General features: G+C 34.9%; 1 protein-coding gene across 3 annotated transcripts in view; it reads right to left on the minus strand.

The window, feature by feature from the left end:
• Positions 1–23,499, minus strand: part of ARHGAP24 (Rho GTPase activating protein 24) — a 496,491-nt gene that overhangs the window by 67,300 nt on the left and 405,692 nt on the right. For all 3 annotated transcript variants that reach the window (XM_077765170.1, XM_077765172.1, XM_077765171.1), the window contains one exon: positions 773–895. In XM_077765170.1, the coding sequence (XP_077621296.1) occupies positions 773–895 (123 nt within the window). The remainder of the gene's footprint in view (positions 1–772; positions 896–23,499) is intronic.

Genomic DNA, 23,499 nt, shown 5'->3' on the forward strand with positions numbered 1-23,499 from the left:
TAAAATGTAGAATGGGGAGTCAGTCTAAGAAGTATCTAATATGTTAAGGTGAAAAAATCACTTCTGAATTCACGGTGCTGCCAATACACAAAAAAGAATATAAAATAAATATTAGAATTTTAATTGGTTTTCTAAATATTAATTTGATTTAATATAATTTATTTTAGCTACACCGACATAAGATAATTAAGCTTTATGTTTTGGGAAGTGCGTGTTGGCTATAGATAAAGTTTTTTGAGTGCTTCTTGTTTTGGTTTCCCTTACTGAATTTTTACTTTTAAAAACTTGTCAAATCCACAAACACTTGTCAGATCACAAAGCATTTTTTTTTTTATTCTAGTAATCATCAGATTATCATCTAGAGCTTTGCTATTCTTCTTTGATATCACTGAGCATCTTGGGGCTAGGATCCCTTCCAAAGATACAAGTCAAAAATGCTTTGCCCCATATCTGCATGGTCTTAACTAATCTACATCATAGTATCATTCCCATAACTATTTATTATTAGTGAACTTGAAAAATTCAAAATAAAAAAAATCATCCCTTTTTATTATTCAAGATATTCATAGAAAAAGGTTGGTGATTGATATTTGATCTAAACTAAACTTCGGGGAGTTACTTAGATATATACCTTAACAGTAACATGGAATAATTTACTATTTATTTTAACACTCGTCCATTTGAAAATAGGAGCTGATAGTAACATCAGCTGGGAGGAGGGAAAGGATGAACAGGCTTGGTCAACCTTTTCCCATGTTCTATATATACTCACCTCCTCCGAAAGGGCCCCATATGACTCGGCGGATGGACTTAACCCAGTCTTCCATATCATTCTGGGTGCTCGCCATAAGGAGGTAGCTCTCATGGTTTGCTGTCATCCGATCTCGATCGCCTCCTATAAGACAGTAACACATGAGTGTATGCTCGGCTGAAGATCCGCCATCAGCAGCCCGAGTCCCTGAGGTGTTCACTGTGCCTACCCAATCAATTGGAAATATTTACCATGGCTTCAGTATGAATAAAAGTCTGCTTAAAAAGGTAAGGCTCTTATGTTTCCAGGAGAAAACTGGAGAGCAAATGTCATTCCCCAAACAAAGCCTGCCTTTCTGTCTTAGCAACGGCCCATAGGTCTGCATTAACGTATAATCCAATCTATTCACACTGCACTGCTGAATAAGGAGAAATGGCAAAGCAAAATGAAAGATGGAGAAATAATCCACAGAGTCTGGATATTCATTGGAAGCAAGTGCTAAGCAGTTTGAGTACTGCTCAGTCCACACACAGTGAGGCCACCAAGACATCGTGAGGAAGCATGGGAGTTCTAGGAAAGGGAAAAGAAAACTTTTGACCCAGAGGTCCTCCTCTATTGCTCTATCCAGGAAGGGAAACCTCTTCCCCCAGAACACACCTGCAGGGTAGGCAAACAAAGCAGAGGAGAACACAGAAGCCTGGCCCACAGATTAAACCCCTAGGTGGCCCTCATGCCAAAGTGTGAGCTTTGAAACCCCACTGGTGCCTCCATACAAAAGCTTGATGGGTTCTCTTATTTCACCACCCCTCTGAGAGAACAACCCATATACTTTTAAACCTTTATAATCTCTAATATCAACTTTGAAGTGATAGACTTTTGAACATGTATTTAATTTCTTAGAAGATGTTTTATAGTATTTACATTCCCTTGGTGACTTAATTTTCTCATTGATAAAACAGGCATAACCAGATATGACCTTGAAACAGGTCTTGAGGCATGGTTTTTCTTACTTCCTATCTTATGGTTAAAAGAATATTTCTGAAGACATGTATCAGCAACTGTACTGCTTCACTTTCTCTGAAAATAATTAGTGCTGTTCACAGAAGGAATAATTAAGGAAATGGAACATTTAACTGAATTCTGATCATATTTTGGTATTATACTTTGGTATTATATTTCTAAGGTGTCCCAAATACCTATGAATATTTAAGTGTTCACTAAGTGAACACTAAGTGTTGTATAGTTGCAGCCTTGAGTTGAATTTATTCATATGAAAGTGTTGTGGTTGATGGAGGCCTTGCTGTTTGTTTCTAAGTGGATCTGAACACCTTCATGAGGAGCTTGCATGCTCCAATTCACAACAGGTTCACCATTCGCTGTTCTTTCCCATACAACCCAACCTACACATAGCAGTGAAAGCTGTAGGCTTTGAATCTGTGACCTCTTAATTCTATACAATAGTCCTAGGTTGAGAAATACAACTTTTCTACCACTGATGTAAATTTATAGAATAGGTGAAAGGTCAGAGAAGTGAAATAACTTTAAGCGAGATGAACAACTAAAATTGGTCATGTACATTTTAATACAACAGGATGGAAGTAGGAGGAGGGGCTGAGGACAACACCAAACTGGTTTCTTAGTGTTGAAAAAATAAGACTAACCTCACATTATAAAGAACACGTCACTGTTTGGGAAACAATGACCTTCTTACAACTGTAGGCCTATCCTCAGTCAGTTATCTCTTGAAGCAACTTGTATCTGAAAAAGCACAGGCTTAGGAGTCAGAAAACCTAGCTGCAATCTTAATTTTACCATATATTAGCTACCTGAATTCCGGGAAATTACATAAATTTTGAAAACTCAGTGTTTTTAACTATGCTTTAGATATAAAAATACCGTTATAGTCAATTTTTGTGAGAATTCAGTGAAATAAAGTAAGAATATTAGCCCTGTGTTAGGGTAAAGGGTAAATGCTGTAAATATCAATTCAGTCTCATTTAACTTCTCCCACACCTACAAAAGCAAAAAGAACATATTACATTTAATTTCACCTCAGAGGGGCACCTGGGTGGCTCATCAGTTATGTAACTGACTTCGACTCAGGTCATGATCTTGGAGGCCCCCCTTCACCCTGTCAGGCTCTGTGCTGACAGCTCAGAGCCTGGAGACTGCTTCAGATTTTGTGTCGCTCTCTCTGCCCCTCCCCCACCTCTGTCTGTCTCTCTGTCTCTCTCAAAAATAAATAACATTAAAAAAAATTCACTTTAACCTCAGAGATATTATGTCAGGAGGTGTTTGGAAACAATTAGTCACATATATATAATATAATATGATTATATTATATGANGATTAATGTACATAATATAATATAAATAAACTTATTATAAATATATAGTATATAACATATAACATAAATTATATATAATATAAATACTACATAATATAACTAGTAATATATAATATAAAAATGTATATTTGTCATTGTATATATTATACATATAATAATTTTTAAAAGGCTGTCTTTGATACATAACAATGTACATTAAAATTATATACTGTACATATATGTAAATGTGAAACACATTAATATGCATGCACGTGGCCATATAACATAAAAGTGGCAGAAGAAACTAAATGACAAAAGACAACTGGCTTCGTTTGGCATGGAACAGAACTAATAATTTATTTTGTGTTCTTATCCACTTATACTACAGTACCAGCCAAAAATTTACCATTTTGAAATCAGAATATTTTAATTATTGTCTTTGCCTAAGGGATGCTTAGTAATCCAGGTGGCAATATCCTGCTGTGTCACCACCAGCCCAGGCAGAGACAGCCCTAGTAATGAGTGAGTGACAGCCACTAGAGTGTGTTTCTGCCTGAAAGCAGGGAAGAAAGAGAATGATAAGCACAACTGGCCATTATCCCCTGACTTTTCATCTGATTCTCTCTCTCCACCAGTGGGGCTGTGTATCTGACCCTGAATCTCATTTAGACTGCCAATCACAGATATGAAATCCCATCTGTGAATTTCACCTGTGGATACGGACCTTGATTCCTCAGTGTATTAACAAGACAAAGGGAAAATATTTAAAAAATATTATCTACCAGTCTCGGTGGATATATAGACTCATTGCTATGAACACGATTAAAACAATTGGAGACATTTATACAAACATGAACTAGACAAACTACCCAAAATACGTGATTTCCAAGTAGAGATGCCATCAGTTTTAATTCAAAACTTTTCAGGTCTAAGGACCGCTACTGCACCTTGCAATTGAAGGGGCTCAAAAACAACTTACTAATGTATGATGTGATAAATAAATAAGCTCAATATTGACTTTCAACCACATGAATCAAGTTTCATTCTCTTTGTGAATCCTTTACAGGGCTTCATGTTCCATTTAACTATTCGTGGATCTAAAATTCTTTACAAAGGTGAAATTTTAAAAAGCAGTCTTGAGATCTAATTATTATTTTTCTTAATGTTTATTTATTTTTGAGAGAAAGAAACAGACGGAGCACAAGCAGGGGAGGGACAGAGAGAGAGGGAGACACAGAAACCGAAGCAGGCTCCAGGCTCTGAGCTGTCAGCACACAATCTGATGAGGGGCTGGAACCCCGGAACCCCGGAACCGTGAAATCATGACCGGAGCTAAAGTCTGGTGGGTGCTTAACTGACTGAACCACCCAGATGCTCCAAGATCTAATTATTACTAGAGAGACAGTGTCATAGGTATCTTCAATCCTTATGTGAATATACATGTGTGTATGTGTATGTGATATGATCTATGATATTAAAGCCAGTATATGCTCTCCATTTTTGACTTCTGCTTGAAAATAAAAAACTGTGCATATAATAACTTTATTATAATTTTAATACTACTTTAGATTTGCACACATTTTTATAGGACATATGTTTCAGAAAATCATACACACCTTCAGCTTGGGATGGTAACAGCGCTTTGGTGCTGGTGTTAACACTTCAGGCACTTGTGATTTTAAGTTAACTGAGTAGGTCATATCATTCAATTTTACTTGTTTATATATAATTGAAAATATGTGTGTATTTTGGGGGGTCTTCTGTATATCTGCATTTGATACAAATATTTCTTTCCCAGAAATAGTATAGATTTTCTGAAAAAAATAAATACACAATAACTTTTGCAAAAATTAAAAGGTAGATTAAGAAAAGCTTAATGAATTTAATAGACTAAAAAAAAGCGTAATTTAAAATCAAAAGCTAGGTTAAAGAAATCTACAATAAGGTAAATGTGTAGTTAATGAAAAAAAAAAGAGGTACAGTATCCACTGACCATATGAAAAGTTTGACTCCTCTAAAAATTATAAAATAACAATTTAAGATATAGTATTTTCTATGGATTCTGCAACTTTATTTGTAAGTAACATCTGTACTTAATGTGGAGCTCAAACTTACAACCCCGAGATCAAGAGTCACCTGCTCTATTGACTAGCCAACTAGGCACCCCTACATAGAATTTTTTTTTTAATTTTAAGAGAAATATTGGAAAAGATATGCCAAAATAAAAGGAATGTGGATAATGTTCCCTATGACGCAGCCACTAAAATAAGATTCTGATATGAATTTTTATTATACAAAAGGAAATATACACATTTTTACATGTGATATTATCTCAATTTTCACAAAGGCAGAAAGCTAGATAAATAAGATACTAGATAGAAATACACAGTAATTTTAACAATGGTTATCTCTGAATGATAGGACTGGAAATTTCTTTGCTCTTCTTTTGTACCTTTCTGTATTCTCCAGATGCTCAACCCTGTGTCATTCCATGTATTAGTCCAGATGTTCTATCAGGTATTATTTTATATGAGAAAAAAACATTATTGAAAAGAGCAAACGCTTGGAATTAAATGGTCATGAAATCACTAATCCATAAAAAGTCAAGGTGAGATGGAAGGTAATTGTCACTATGTCACTCAGTAATGCTTAAGAGTGCTCACTTGAGTTATTTACCTATAATCCTCGTCTCCCTCTTTCTCCAGATACTGATCCTTTAGTATATGACCAAAGAAGGTTTGGGACAGGTGGCCAGTGTTGCTCAGGGCACAGACCACATCATGTCACTAGGATTTCCTCAGTGAAAAGGAAAATACTACTATATGTGCATTATCTTTCTTAAAAAATATATTTAAATTTTTTTTCTGACTTTATTGTGTGGAAATTTCCCAAATAGTTGCCAATGTAGACTTTTGTTATTTTTCCTTAGAGAAAAATACTGTATGTTGTCAAAATTATGAACAAAAAAGCAAAACAATTATTCAGAAGTAAAGTATTTATATGTGTGCCATATTGAGTAAAAAACTTTTAAAATATATAGTAATTTATTTCCTTGTATTTAAATTTTAAAACAAGTTGTTCAATGGAAACTGGTATAGCTATTAGTGTTCATTTCCAAGCACGGTTTGTGGTACAGACCCGGGGACATTTCAGGGAACACCTCTGATACCGTTAATAATTTCAGAAGCAAAATATTTCCTCACTCCTAATTACAAATCAGGTCAAAACTAGGCATATTATACTATTTGATTTATACAGCTTACATAAAAATATTTTATATCCTAGTTAGGGTTGCTAATTTCCACTCATACAATTGCAAGGTTTTTTTTATGTTTTTAAAGTATTACTTTCCTCAAAACTTAGTTTGAGCCTTTATTGGTAGTAGAAGCATAATGATAAATTGCAAGATATAAAGTAAATTCTGAAGGATATCAGTGGAAAATTACTGAGATGGAAAAACATTTCTCCCCTTTATGGAGACTGATATTTGCAAAACAACCAAAGCTATGTGAAGTATTAAGTACAAATTATAAGCTTCTATGGATACCATCACTTCTTAATAACTAACAACAACAGTAATAAAGCAGTATATACTTTATGAAATAAGGCCAAAAACCAAACTGGCCTCACAATCAATATCATCCTTAATTTTTTCATATGGTTTTGTGTATGATAGAGACATTGTTGTCTGAAAATTAAGAGTTTTGATATGATTTGCTAATCAAGTTTTTTTTCCCCAAATATTTCTTCCTCAAATGTTATTTTCCTAAGTGTCAGAAGGGCAAAATTTCAATGCATGTTGTCAACAGAAAAGATGTATTACTCTCTAATAAGATCTTGAATATTTTAAAACCCTTAAATCATGAGAATTAATTAAGGGCCTAAAAGTAATAACCATTATTTTATTTGTTGTGTGCAGTCAGTAACACACAGCAAACACATTACTAAGTGTTATCCTGCATAATAATAAAATTAATGCTACATTTTAATTTCTGGAGTACTTTATAATACTGTTTTACGTATTTCTTATATAATCCTTACTAGGTCATAATCTCATTGTAAGAAAATACAGCATCCCTTCTTAATAAAGACTCTAGAGAAAGTTGGGATAGAAGGAACCTACTTAAACATCATAAAAGCCATCTATGAGAAGCTTTCAGCTAACATCATCCTCAACGGGGAAAAACTGAGAGCTTTCCCCCTGAGATCAGGAACACGACAGGGATGTCCACTCTCACCACTGCTGTTTAACATAGTGCTGGAAGTCCTAGCATCAGCCATCAGACAACAAAAGGAAATCAAAGGCATCAGAATTGGCAAAGAGGAAGTCAAACTTTCACTTTTCGCAGATGACATGATACTCTACATAGAAAACCCAACAGACTCCACCAGAAGCCTACTAGAGCTGATCCAAGAATTCAGCCAAGTTGCAGGGTACAAAATCAACGTACAGAAATCGGTTGCATTTTTATANGGTGTTATATGGAAACCAACTTGACTTATGTTTAAGAGGAAAGTAACTAGAAATACATACTTTTTAATCAATTATAGATTGATTGGCATTTATTATTTATGGTAGATTTTTAATCATTAAGTTTAGAAATGGTTTGCTGAATATCTATTTGGCTGCAGATATAGAAAGCATTGACATAAACATTTTATACTGTACAAGTTACTTCTGACTTGCCTTTCCTCAAGCCTCACCAGAAAAAAATGTCAAAAAATGTGAATATGAGACCAAAAGTGCAAGCTGGATTAAAGTGCAAAAACAAATAGTTCTTACAAGGGGATGTCATTTAAGAAGTGCTAAAAATAGGTTAGAGTCTGACACTGAAGCCAGACTCATCAAGTTCAAATTAGGCACTGATTAGCTGTGAAATCCCTCATGTTTAACGGAGGATCCTAGAAGCACCTGCCTCCTGGTGTTATTGTGAGTTAATTGAATGAATAATACCACCAAATACTTGGAATCATGTTTGGGACATGGTATGCTATGCTGTTATTTTTATTTTCCATGTATAATAATTTCAAACCTAAATTTTTCAGTAAATCAAATATAATTTGAATCATTTAAAATGAAGAAGGCTAGCTTAATTTTGAACAAAATTATGAATATATTTGTAAAGAAAAATTCTTTTATAAGAAAGTAACTATTGATTTATTTTTCAGGTAACTGTTGATTTTCATATTGGTTATTATTTTAAAAGTATGACTGTGATCCATTTACTTTTAGATGGTTAATGAAAATTGTAAAACTTTGAAGAGGCATAGTTGTATTTCCACCAATTTTTCACATTCTTGGATTTATTCTTTCAAAATATTTTCTATTTGTGCTAAGTACATTAATTACAAACATGATATATCTTATCGCATTTTGGACATTTGTTTTCCAAATTGTACTGGATTCAGAATAGAATCTCAGTTTAAGGCCAACAGTATATTTTGGCTTCCACTTATGTTGGAGGCTCAGACTCTAGGCACTTTTCTTCTCAGCATCTAGTTAAGTTCTGATTGAAATTTCCAAGAAATAGATAGACTATTTCCTTGGCAGAGCCAAGGCATCTAGAGTTTATATCCTCTTCTAATTTAGCTTTGCTAGTTTAGGAGATTAGTGAATTCAAAATTTCACCTGATTTATGTAGAAGGCAGACAGGTAGAATAAATGACATGTATATTTAGATCAGTGTTACTCCAACAATGATGATATAGATGGGAATCACAAAGGAAAGCAAATCTCCATGCAATAATCACCACTTTGTAGCAAATGGAATGTCATTCATAGTCAAAGAAGCAAGGCAGGGAGTTTATTGGCTTAAATAAATCTAATATTAAAAGGATTGGTCTATTAGGAGGTCCCTTAATACACAGAACAAATGATGAGATGAACACGAGAAAATTTGGAGAAATATTTTGGAGTTATATTGAACTTTATACACCCCCCCCATGAACATGTAAATAAACCCTCTACTGCAGAATTTCTCAAAGTGTGATGATACTGTAGTATACATGTTTAGAAAGGTAGGAAGAACCAGGTACTTGTTAGAAATGCAGATTCTTGGACATAAGCTCAAATCAACTGAATCAGAGACTGCAGTTGTGGGACTCACAATCTGTGCTTTAAGAGGCAGATGCCTACCAGATGATTCTGATGTGTCTCAAAGTTTGAGAACAAGTACTCTTGTAAGACAGTATGCTTTAACAATGTTTTCAATGTTTATTTATCTTGGGGGGGACAGAGAGAGAGAGAGAGATTGAGAGAGAGGGAAACAGCACAAGTGGTTCAGGGGCATGGAGAGAGGGAGAGACAGAATCCGAACAGGCTCTGGGCTCCAAGAGCCGCCGCAGGGCTCAAATGCACCAACGGCAAGATCATGACCTGAGCCATAGTTGGGTGCTTAACTGACTGAGCCACCCAGGCACCCCGACAGCTTGCTTTAACAGGCAGAGGCTATAAATTTTAGAATTCATGTATTTTAGCCACAGTCATCCTGTTAGCTTGTATCTATATCTTATTCTTTCAGTGATAGCCATTCAGCCAGGAAGTACTAAGCTTTAAAGCTATGGACCATATAACTTACCTAATTACTATTTGCGTTGTAAATGATTAACACTTTGCAACTAGTTTGCAAAGACATGTCATTCATGTTGGGATTACTGAGTCTAGCAAATCTGTAGGTCTCATATATTAGAGATGGCATACTTTTATCCAGCCAAATATTAGAGCATTTCTTTTTGTGTCTGAATACAGATTTATTATACCTCTTTTCCTGATGCCCAGAGTTTGAAGAGTGAAATAGGACACTGAATTTGGGAAGACATACCACTTTTGAAGATCTAGATTAAAATGTTGAAATCCATTTTTCAAATTCTCTAGTATCTCCCTCTTATTATTGTTTTGGAATAATAAAAATCTGCAGGATTATTTTTTAATGTTTATTTATTTGGAGAGATAGCGTGAGCAGGGGATAGGCAAAGAGAGAGGGAGAAAGAGAATCCCAAGCAGGCTCCAAGTTGTCCGTGTAAAGCCTGATATGGGGCTTGATCCCACGAACCATGAGATCATGACCTGAGCTGAAATCAAGAGTCAGACGCTCAACCGCCTGAGCCACCCAGGCACACCTACAAGTTACTTTTATATCCCTTGATTCATTTGTTTTTTACAATATCCTTGGGAAATAAAGCAAAGCATTGATTAATTTGCTCAACACATCTTTATAGAGCACCTCTATTGTGTATGACTCTATTCTAGGTTCTGAGGATACAGTAGTGAATAAAACAAAACTTATAGTCCAGAGGTGAGGTCCAGACTGAAATGCAGATTTGGAAGTCACCCATGTGACAGTAGTCTAAAAAATATGGGACTGGGTGATGTTCCCAGGGAATACTGCCACTAGAATAGAGAAAATGAAGTTCAAGTGAGCTGCAATGTTTAAAGACTGAGAAAAGGAAGAGGAATCAGCAAAGTAGATTGAGAAGGTACAGCTTAAAAAATCAGAAGAGAAACCAGAAAGTCTGAGGGGAGAAAGTGATCTGGTGAGTCAAGAGCTGTTGAGAGGTTAGATAAAATGATGACAGACAGAGTAGAGACCACTAGTAAGGAAACACGAAGATCACTGGATTAGGCAACGTGGAGATTATTGGTGTCTTTGGTGGATTAATCAGACCAGCACAGATATAATCATCGTGGGAATGTGTTTGTAAGATTATGGAAGAGAGAAAACAGAAACACCCAGTATAAACTACTCCCGTAGGGGAGTGTGTATAGGAGCACAGAAATGGGGGTGGTGGGTGGGTGGGTAGGCAAGTTGTGGGGCCAAGGGGATTTAAGTTGGGAAATAGTACAGAATGTTATATACTTATGAGCATTATTATCTGCAGAGGGAAAAACTGATTAGGTGGGAGAGAGAAGGTTTATAGATGCCTCCATATTTCTTGAAAGCCATAGTTGATTCTCTCCCTTCAGAAACTTCAATACATGTTGGCAGTTAACATAACCGATTTCTCCCCAAAGTTTTTTGCTTTAATAGTATTTGAAACATGTAGAAGAGAATCATTGAAAGAAAAGGAACTTGCATTAAGCAGTTGTGTCTACACAGCTCTGCCTACTGGCAACATAGAAAGGAATGGGGTTAAGTTCATAAATCATTTTTTAAAGTTAAATTTTACTATCTTTACTTCAATGTAGGGTTTGGTATATGCTCAATAGGAGATTTCATTTACATGATATATTTTCCTTTATACAATATTAGTTTTAATTGCCACAGGTGATAATTATTTAATTTTACAAGGCAGTTTTATAGAATGGGTTTTGGTATATACAAAAGAAGTGATACTCTGAGATAAAATGTGATGATAATAACTCAAAATGAAGTTACTTACGGAGCACCTGGGTGGCTCAATCAGTCAAGTGTCTGACTCTTGATTTTGGCTCAGGTCATGATCTCATGGTACATAGGATTGAGCCCCACTTTGGGCTCTGTGCTTTCAGATTCTCTCTCCCTGTCTCTCTCTGCCCCTCCCCTGCTTGTGCTCTCTCTTTCTCTCTTCTCTCAAATTAATTAATTAAAAAATTTAAGTTACTCCACTCAACAAATGACAAATAGTAATCATAGTATAAAATTAAGAAAAGCTCTGATTTTGATTTGAATTTGAATTTTGTTCTCTTAAACAATTAAAATTAACTTTGCAGTCAGAACAGCTTAACTGTCCAGTACTTTGTCTCCCACAGTTTATGTCTGGGATTGCTGGGTTTCATCAGCTCTAGTGTGTATGTCTGCAAGAGCAGGATGTAAAACACACCTTAGGGGTCTAGAATTTGAACCCAGCCTTCTAGCTAGCTTCACAGAGAACATATTTGTATAATGTGCCAAAAATCTAACACTAAGAGCAGTATAGTTTCAGAACAATTATCACTTCCGTTAGTAAGGATACTTGTGAATATCTTCCAACTTGCTTGATATCAACATATTACGAACTAATTCTATGATTTCCTGAAGAGTTAGCTGTTTTCTCAATAAATGTTGAAAAGAGTCTCTATGTGCACTCTGTTAGTTCTTTAGCCTACATCTTGAGTTGAGGGTCTCATTTCATTGTCCCATTCTAACTACAAATGATTCCAAGACCCTGTTACAGAAAGTAAAGGGGATAGAAAGTCACATGTTGTTCCCAAAATGACTACAGACATAGAAGTTCCTATAAAGAATACTACTCCTTATCTGCTTCTTAATTCAAAACTCTTGTAATACTAATTTAGAATGATTAACACTATCAGAAAGGCTAAGCAGACTTTCTAATTCTCATATTGGTAATATGAATATATTTTAGGATGATTTCTTTTAAAATAAACACACACGAATACACAAACATAACTGCACTGAGGCTGATTATAGATTATTTGATCTAGTTTTTAAGTTTATTTATTTATTTTGAGAGAGAGAGAGAGAGAAAGAGTTTGAGTGGAGAAGGGGGAGAAAGAAGAGAGAGAGAGAATCCTAAGCAGGTTCCGCATTGTCAGCAAAGAGCCTGATGTGGGGCTCAAACTCATGTGCGATCATGACCCAAGCTGAAATCAAGAGTCAGACACTTAACCAACTGAGCCACCCAGGTGCCCCTATTTGATCTATGTCTTAAAACATGACTTCTTGTAGGCAAGATTTCCTAATTCAGTCCTACTGGTATCTTAAACATTAAAAAAAAAAAAATTCCCTTCCAAATTTTCTGGAACTTAAAAGTTTTACCATTTCTGATGGGTTAGTCCATCAATTTTCAATATCATCAATATAACAACCACACAATCAGGGTTAATGAGTCAGCTAGGAAAAATATTATTAAAGGAGGGTATAGAATTGCTTCAAAGGCAAATCAGTTCATGAAGATAGATTTTAAAACCAAATATAGTGTATGTAGAATCCAAGGAATGCAACTGATTTTTTGAATTTTTAAAAGAAAAAATATTTATGAAATCTAAGCGTTTGGACATAATAGGTTGGTAAGAACTCAACACATGGTTGGGAAGATTTTGGCAAGATCTCTAGGTCTGCCTTGAAAGACAGTAGTACCTAGGAAAATTAAATATATTATTATGGTTTAAAACAGCTCAGGCATGCAACAACATGGATAAACCTAGGAGGTATAATGCTAAGTGAAATAAGTCAGATAGAGAAAGACAAATAACATATGATTTCACTAATACGTAAAATCTACAAAACAAGATATATGAATAATCAAAAAGCAGAATCAGACCTAGAAGTACAGAGAATGAACCGATGATTGCCAGAGGGAAAATCTTGGGGGAATGGGAAAAATGGGTGAAGGGAGTAGGAGGTACAGGCTTCCCATTATGGAATGAGTAAGTTACAGGGATAAAAGGTATAGCACTAGAAATATTGTGAACATGATCACAATAGCACATGGTAACAAACAGTAGCTACACTTATGATGAGCATAGTATAACAGAGAAATGGTGAATCACTATGTTGTACACCTGAAACTAACATTGTGGGTCAACTATACTCAAGTAAAAATTTAGAAAATAACTAAATAAAATGGATCAAGGATCTTAATTAGTGCATGAACATGTTTAAATATTTAGGGAAATCTAATTTGTTAAATTCAGAATAGACCTTTAACCAAAAACAACTAAAAGTTATTTTGTAATCACAAAATGGAACAACATGTGACTTTGTGGCCCTTATTCTTTTTTTTTAAATGTTTGTTTGTTTGTTTGTTTTGAGGGAGAGAGCTGGAGTGCAGGAGCTAGCAGGAGGGGGGCAGAAAGAGAGAGAGAGAATTCCAAGCAGGCTCTGCACTGTCAGCGACAAGCCTGATGATAATCTTGATCCCACTAACTGTGAGATCATGACCTGAGCTGAACTGGAGCTGGATTCTTAACTGACTGAACCACCCAGGCCCTCCTGGCTGCTATTCCTTCTGTAGGGCCTTGGAATTATTAGTAATTAGAATGGGACAATGAGGTGAGACCCCTAACTCTAGATATAGGTTGAGGGATAATATTATGATTTGTATTATGATTATGATTATTGGGACTAAAATTTAAGGCTTAGAAAACTCTAGGTTCTATTTTCTTTAATTAATGAAGTTTAATATTTTAATGTTTATTTTTGAGAGAGAGACAGAGCGTGAGCGGGGGAGGGGCAGAGAGAGAGGGAGGCACAGAATCTGAAGCAGGCTTCAGGCTCTGAGCTAGCTGTCAGCACAGAGCCTGATACAGGGCTCAAACCCACAAACCATGAGACCATTACCTGAGCTGAAGTTGGACGATCAACTGACTGAGCCACCCAGGTGTCCCTAAATACAAGTAGTATTGAGGAGTGTTGCCTAACATATAAAGCTCCAGTTAGATAATTTAAAAAACAACAACAAAAATAAAAATCAACAACCTTAATAGACATAAATTAATTTTGATGCTCAGAAATGTATCAAATTCATCTTGCTAAAATGCTCTTTTATTTTTACTCCAAATCAGAGTCATATCTGGCTAATTATATCAGAATTATCACAGTGGGGTGGATGTTTTAACATGTTAACTTTATGATATTGGATAATATTAAGTAAACAAATACATGAAAATTTGAAATCATCCTTTAAAAGTATGACCCCCAATAACCATTTGCAGGCAGTTGAAAACATAAATATGGAGTTGTATGTTTGAAAATTACTTATAACAGGGGCACCTGGGTGGCTCAGTTGGTGTCTGACTTTGGCTCAAGTCATGATATCACAGTTTGTGAGTCTGAGCCTGTGCAGAGCTCTGTGCTGATAGCTCAGAACCTGGAGCCTGCTTCAGATTCTGTTATCTCCTTTGTCTCTCTCTGCCCCTCCCCTGCTCTCTCTCAATCTCTCTCTCTCATAAATAAACATTTAAAAAAAAGACAATTGCTTATAACAAATGAGAAGTATCTTAAGAGAACCATTATAAAACTGAAAACACTTAAAATATTTTAGGACTTCCTTCCCATCTCTCAAATTAATGTGTAACTACTACCAAAACCTCAAAAAAATGGTGACTGTCCTTAGCAAAAAATAATATAACATTACCTAGAGCAACAGTAAGAAGTTCAAAGTTCTAACTTATTATCCACTTAACAACAAATATACTAAAAAGAAAAAAGAAACAGTTACCTAGCTTTTATATAAATTTTGGATAACTGAATCCAAATGAGAACTTTTTAAAATTAAAGAAAACAAAGGCAAAGGAAAGCTAGAAAAAGCTGTTAGATGTTTTACATTGTATTCACTACATTTCATTATGTAGTATCTTTCATATCTACTACAAATATAGTAGAATTCTTTGAATTCCTAAAGCTCTACAATTTTCTAGACACATGCAATAAATTAAAATTTGATCCTATCTACTGACGGATTAATGCTGTGCATCTCATAATTTTAACTTGAAGAGAAATCAGCCAGATTCTGCAAATCAACATACTGTCATTAATTAACATTTAATGAATACCCACAGGTATATGTAGTAGTAGTAGAAGTCAGTAACCAATTGCTGCTTGGGGACATGTAGTCCAATTCATATATAATTGCCAACCTAAGTCTGGCTAACTCTGAGTACAGATTGGCAAGTTGATGGATATATATTGATAAACTAAAGGCAAGATTCCTACCAAAAGCTCAATGGGAAATAATGGAATAATTTTTCAAATATAAGGAAGAAAGTTACTGAAGAGGTAATTGCTATATGCTATCTTTCTTGATTTTTCTGTGGGGATGCAGAGGTGAAGAGAAGGGCATAAAGTAAGTGGATGGTACATACATGCACATTCATATACACCAAGATAGAAAAAGAAAAAAAAAACATATAAAGCCATTTATTTACTGGGCTTCCAGTTCATAAACACCTCAAAGTTAGCAAACACAATAATTTAGATAAAAGAAAAACCTGACCCTTATTCAGAAAATCTGAAGAAAGCAAGACTGAACTAATTATAATAGTTAAAAGATATTTCTTGAATACATGAACAGAAATTGAATAATTATATGACTCCATTTAGTCAAAGTCATTACTTATTGCTCTTTAATATGCACACAAGCTAGACCTAAAATATATTGAAATTCATATGCGGTAGACCTTTGGATGGTTTACAATATTTACAAAGTAACAAGTGAGCCAAGACAGGGGAAATTATTTGGCGCCAATATTAGATGCCAGGAGAAAATAACCATAAAAGGGAACTAATAAGATTACTTACTTCTATAGGTGGTCTACACCCAAGACATAAGTTATCATGTAACTCCAAGCTGGAAAGTTATTTTGTTGATTTGTTTGTTTGCTTTTTTAATCTAGAGATTTTCAGCCTAATAATAAGTCATTACTTTGTAGCCCTGGTGATTATTTGGAAATAACAGTCTCTGAGTCTAATAAGAGTGCTCCTAGGAACGGCACATAATTATTGGTTATTTTAATATATTATCTCATTTCATCAATGCAAGTAACCTATGACAAAGGAATAATTGTGCCTGTTTTAGAGATGATACAATTAAGCATCAGGGAGGTTTCATTCGTTTCTCAGCTAATAAATAACTAATAAATGGTAGGGAACAGGGTTCAGTTCGATTCCAAAGGCCAATTTTCCTTTTTCATTATTCTTGTTTTTTTCAGTCATGCTATGCTTTTTCATGACTCACCCTGTACTCTCTGCATAACATTTTCTTCTTCCTTTCTTCATTGAGATCTTTAAAGATCTTACCCAAATCAGAAGTCTTGCTATCTATACAAGTAAAGTTGGTTCCTCCTTCCTGACTTCCACTGTACCCTGTATGTATCTCTCCAATATAGGACAGGCAACATTATTTTGTAATTAAAGTGGGGTGGTATCATATAGGCATGTGACTTACTGCATTCCCTTTAGGAGTATAAAATTTCAAGGATCAGGACAGTTTCCAATAAAAGATAATATGCCAGATATCATTCATGTGCCCCTTCAAATATACTCTGTGTACTTTTCCACCCAGCTTCCTGTACAGGAAGACTAACTTGTATGGATGATAGTAGAGGGTTTGCAACCTATAGCTTTCCTTTGGGTTTAGGCAATAGGCAACCATGGTAGGAGACAGGAGAGAGGAAGTGTAAGATCAAAGTATTTATTTCCTTGACTTCCTAACTCTGGGGCTGCCTTGAGTTGGCGCTGTATTTTGACCAAAAAATCATTACTCCTCCCTGGAAAACTTTTCTACATGGTACTCTTTTTTCTAAGTTCTATTAACACTTCTTTGCCATTGCCTCTTAGACCTCAGATTGGAAAAGCTCCTTCACTATTATAAACCAAGTTATATCACTGTGGTTTGTAATCCTCCAAAACCCCACCCACACTTTTGTAAGTAATACCTTTATACAGAAACTTTCTTCAAATTATTCTAATTTGAGCGTGTCACGTTTTTCAGTTAGGACTATGATTAATACAGGTAAGAGTAGATAATGATTCATTTGGAACCCTTCAAATCACAACATTCTCATCATTTCTAAAGGCTTAGATATGTAGCTACTTCAGTGCAAAGGAAAAACGTAATAAACTTGCAATTAGTTTAATGCCACACATACTTAAATTTTATATACTTTCAGGACTGTGAAGGCACTGTGTGAAGTACAAAAAGAATTTATGATATGATCTCTCCACCAGAGCATTATGATCTTATTAAGGATATACGCATGAAATGAAGAAAATTATAGAGGAAGCAGGAGCTGAATAGTCAGATGTAATCATTTATGACGTGGAGAATAAAAGGTATCATTTATTTATTATGGTTCCCATATGCTCTGGACTTCCTCCAGCCTGCATCTAAGCTCTAAGAAGCTCCTTGACCCCTACAGGAACATTGTCTTTTGTTGATTTCCCTGAGCCTTTCTTAACTTTTCCTTTTCTAGGTTCACTATAAATAACTGCTCTATCATGAGAAGATCCCCAAAATAAAACAGTAGAAACAAGGCATCACTTGTTGGATGAGTTTGTCTTGAGTAGCACTACATGGCAGGCACAAAACTAGTTAAGGGCCATCGATACAAAGGTGATTAAATCACAATTCTTATTCGTAAGTGATTCTTATTCAATTGTGATTAAGTCATAATTCTTATTTCCCCTCTGCTACCTAAGAGAGGAAATTAACAGGTATATGTATCTTCAATTCCTAATTCCAATACAAGTTGGGGGGATGTGGGAAAATACAATGCTTACACATACACAAACACACACACATATACATACAAACACATGCATTCATTTAATACATACACAACTTCACACACATGCACACCTTTACTGGCAATTCTGAATCAGATAGGAATTCATTTGTTCATGAGCCTATAGAAAAGAGAAAATGTAGAATGTTGAAATTATCCAGGAAATCAGTCTCAGAAAGAGTATAAAGTGTAGGATCCTTGGTAGATATCAAGATAGTATTTCTTTTAAATGGATTCATCTGTGTATGTCTACTTGGGTTTCATAAAGTGATTCAGGAGAGGAAAACATATTGAACATTTGAATATATGTAAAATTTTAAATAAAAACTAGATGTGTGTGGCTATCAATTTTTATGTTGGCAGCTATAGGAATACCAAATGATAAGCTGGCCACTGGGGGGTTTTCCCATTTTCTTAGAATGTAGAAACATATTTATACTAGGAATATATTAACAACTACAGAGGAGAAAATTTGAAAATATTTTTCAAAGATTTTGAAAATGCAGTATAAGAGCTCAGAGTTTGGTCAAGGCTGAATCTTTATTTCATAGTAGTGTCTGAGCAAGTGAGATTTCTTGAATATCAGATTTAATTTTCTATTCATTTTGCTTCTATAATGAAGATGAAAAAAGTAAGTTCCTGCATGCATAGTCAATCTCCATTCTCACCAATATGTACCCTCCTATCAGAACTTTAACCTTCTTATTTAAAATAAAAATAACAAAAAAGTCTCTCTGATTCCTAAAGGACAGAGTTAGGGAAACCTGCCTTGGATATGGGTTCCTATTTAAATACAGATCACAAATTTTATGTAGTTCGATCCCATCTGCCTCATCCCTCCCTTTATTAAATGGCTATGAATCAGTCTATTATTGACTTCTAGAGATGCTCATAACTTTAATGTTCTATATTAAGCACTCAAAAATCTCAAATGTTAGTTGTTTTATTTACTGGTAAAATATAGGGTCAGTATGGTGATTTTTATTGCACTATAATCTTCCATAGATCTTCTGAGTTTTCAGCTTATGTTAGTTTGTAGAGCGAAGATGAGAATGGTTCAGAGTTGAAAGGGCACCAAAATAATCATGAATCAAGATAAATACTATTTTAATAATATATTTAAAAAGACAAATTAACAAAAAAATTCATAATGAGAAAAACATCAAAATAAAGATCCTGGCCTAGTTAATGTGAAAATTGTCAACCTCAACTAGTATGTTCTTTCCAAACCTCCATTTCTGCTAAATAAGCACACTCCCTGCCTTCCCAATGACATGGTTGTCACTATTTTCCCCACTATGAGAAACAACAGAAAATGATATAAGCAACTTCCTTATATGAATAATGGGTTTTAGTATGCTGGACAAATCTATAATGTGTACTTTGTATGCGAGTGGTAGTTGCCATAATTCTGAAATAATTGTGATAGGCTTTCACTATCTTTGTGTTGTAAGAAAAATGAAAAAAAAGAAAAAAGCCTGTATATCCTCTCTGTTCTAAGCCTCCTGCATATAAAACAGCTTCTGGGCTAAACAATGCCTTTACTCTCTAGCACCAGGTTAAATACAGCTTAGCAGTGACCTTGGTGCCAAGATGAAACAAGCCGATGACCTCATTTCAGCTCCTTCCTGGCAGATGTCCAGTGTACTAATTGGCACCCAGGTGACAGCGTCATGAAGCAACCACGGTGAATCAAATGTGAAAAGCAATTCAGATACACAATTTCAGATCATCTACATACATGAAACCAGGCATATTAAGTTTCAATTTTTTTTGCTTCACTACTTATGAGGGCGATGCTGACAGTCCTGCTATCATTATCATTTAGAGTGCAATGCTCTTTGTGTGTATTTAGGAGTAAGGTGCGACAATGCACTCGTGCACAACATAAGCTCAGGAAGAAGACTAATGTTCAGTGGAAACCAAATGCCAGGGGAATCTCTCCACACAGGGAAGCATGGCTCTCCTTTTAGTCATTCGCATTTTCAGGGGATTTTCCTGAGTGAAGAACACAGAAATAATTTCTAAAAGGGAAGAAAGAATTAGAACAAGAGAGGATGGGGCAGACAAAGGAAGAAAAATGGAGAAAGACAGTGAAAAGGGTGAATATAGCTATAGTATGCAAATGTCCATTATTACAACTTCATTGTTTTAATCACTCCAAGCAACAGATAATTTTTTCTATTAGTATAACAGAATTTGAAGAAAATTTCTTTTACCCAGATGAAATCATGTTCATAAAGTATCTAGTTTAGACACTGGTCCATAAGACCTAAAAACATGCTGGTTAACAAATCTCCTTCTTTCTTCCTCTTTTCTGGAAGGTAAAACTAATGATTCTCTGCCTTCCTTTTTTGATAATATTTTCCAATGCTATGGAAATGCTTCCTTCCTTAGACTTGTGACTGGATCTCTGTCTTTAGACCCAGAATCTCTCTAAAATTTTTCCTATGGAAGAAAAATGTAAATTAAGTATAATCCAAACCTCTCTGAGAATATTACATTAAATTAAAAAAAAAAAACAAGTAACTCATTTTCACAAAGTCTCTGTCCCTCCTGAGTATGGTTTTAGGTTTGTTTCTACAATTAAAGATAACAACTAAGCATTTATAATTCCTTTTTTTTAACCTGTCCATTTTTAAAATCTTGTGATGTGAAAAGGTCACTCACCAACAAAGTGCATTTGCTTACAAACTTCAGTTCAGCAGATATTTAATAATATGGTAATAAGAAACCTTTTAGTAGTTTGGTTGAGAGAACCATAATTCTTTTCAGGGAATTGTCACCTAAAACACTGAAACAAAGCATTTTCCTTTCTTTTTTTAAATTTGATTTCATCCCAATCCTTTTATGCAATAAGAAAATACATCATACAAAAACAGGGTGAGTCTTTAGTATTTCATTTTTAGATGCCATGTTAGGTAATCAAAACATTTCATTCATAGGTATCAAAAATGATAATGTAATTCTCAATGGCCTTGAAAGTTGCACATTCTCAAAGCTGTCATGATATTGCATTTAAAATCAGTACTGATGTAAATAACAATTTGGATCTTGTTAAATTTTATTTAGTAGAATTTCTCAAAGACATTATGGAGAAAATAGGTTTTATGGTCTAGTAAAAGATAATGTGATAAAAATGTCATCCAGGATCAATTATATTGAAGAAAGGATAGTTAAACCCAGTAAAACAGGATTTCTTCTCTGTAGGACTTCTGAGTTTTAAATAGTTAGAAATGTTCTAGAAAACTCCAGGAAATGATAATATGTAAAGGATTCCTTATACACTTGACTATGGAAACTTTTCTTTGCAAATTATCTCAAGAGATTTGTGTTTTATGGAATATACCTTTGCTTTTTAATGTCAGTCACCATACTGTACTGATGTTTGGAAGGCACATAAAATCTGGAGAGGGTTTTAAACAATTGGGGTGCCTGGGCCATATTCAGATCAAGTGAATCAGAATCGCTGGGACACAGCCTAGAAATTCATATATATTTTTTAAGTTTATGTATTTATTTTGAGAAAGATAGAGACAGTGTGCACGGGGGGGGGNGGGGGGGAGATAGAGAGGGAGGGGGAGAGAGAGAGAGAGAGAGAGAGAGAGAATCTCAAGCAGGCTCCACACTGCCAGTGCAGAGCCTGATGTGGGGCATGAACTCACAAAACTGTGAGAGTGAGACCGTGTTCTGAGCCTAAACCAAGAGTTGGATGCTCAAACAACTGAGCCACTAGGCGCCCTGAAATTCATAATTTTAGAAAAAGCTCCTAAAGTAATTTTGATGTTTTAAATACCCTAGTTTGCACCCTAGTTTGTGTATTGGTGTGTTTTAAAGAATGCTTCAAACGAAGCAGTTTTAAGTCTTGAAGTTGTACATTGCATTAGTTTCTTCATATTACCAACAGTGGAAATTTTCAAGCATATCTTTTTATATGGTAAGCTTTGTGTACCTTATATTTACTGAAGTAAGCCATCCAATATCACTACTTTTGGAAAGAATACACCAAAATGTGACTGCTATACAAAAGAAGAATCTTGAGGGGAACAAACTGTAAGCTTTGTAATTTAAAAACCACAAAAATTAAAAGCCCTATTTTTTTGGTTGTTATTCAGAATGCTTTTTTTTAAATTTTAGTTAACAAACAGTGCAATATTGGTTTCAGAAAGAGAATTCAGCGATTCATCACTTACATACAACACTCAGTGCTCATCACAAGTGCTCTCCTTAATGCCCATCACCCACCTCCCTCCCTCCATCGACCCTCAGTTTGTTCTTACTATAGTTAAGAGTCTCTTGGGGTTTCTAAAAGCCCATTTTAAATTGCAATAGCTTAGCGGCAGTAAAATCAAATCTAACACACACCAGTGATCCCCAGCATTGCCACAGTCATAGCACATATCAGAAGATTTTAAGATTTTAGATGCTTTGTCCAAAGATCAAAGTGTTCAGTTAGTTAGAAAAAAAAAATTTGACCTTGTTCCCCTTTCTCACATGGAGTATAAAAGTGAACAAAGTTTCTTATTTAAGAAAAAAATGAAACACAGTACTTTTGATCTTTTCAATAAATCAGAAGTTGTTACCTTTTCAATAAAACCTCAGTTACATCCTCAGTTGATTATTTTTAAAGCATACATGAAAATAACTTGTTTACTGGAGAAAACAAACACACCGGGGTACAGGATAGAACAGTTAAATTCTTCATCGAAGCCCAGATCAGTTCAACTAGAAATTTTAAGTTTTCATCAATTTCAAAACTCTGGTCACATTTGATTGGATTTGTTTGCATTCTGTTTTAGACAGTACTGATGGACTTTTTAAAACAGATTTGTGACCCAGGCCAGGGGAACATGTTACAAATAAAGACAACCCATGATTGCCAGACCATGAATGCNTTAAATAGTTAGAAATGTTCTAGAAAACTCCAGGAAATGATAATATGTAAAGGATTCCTTATACACTTGACTATGGAAACTTTTCTTTGCAAATTATCTCAAGAGATTTGTGTTTTATGGAATATACCTTTGCTTTTTAATGTCAGTCACCATACTGTACTGATGTTTGGAAGGCACATAAAATCTGGAGAGGGTTTTAAACAATTGGGGTGCCTGGGCCATATTCAGATCAAGTGAATCAGAATCGCTGGGACACAGCCTAGAAATTCATATATATTTTTTAAGTTTATGTATTTATTTTGAGAAAGATAGAGACAGTGTG

Source organism: Crocuta crocuta, unplaced genomic scaffold (assembly GCF_008692635.1).
Source record: "Crocuta crocuta isolate KB4526 unplaced genomic scaffold, BGI_CrCroc_1.0 scaffold134, whole genome shotgun sequence".
Taxonomy (NCBI): domain Eukaryota; kingdom Metazoa; phylum Chordata; class Mammalia; order Carnivora; family Hyaenidae; genus Crocuta; species Crocuta crocuta.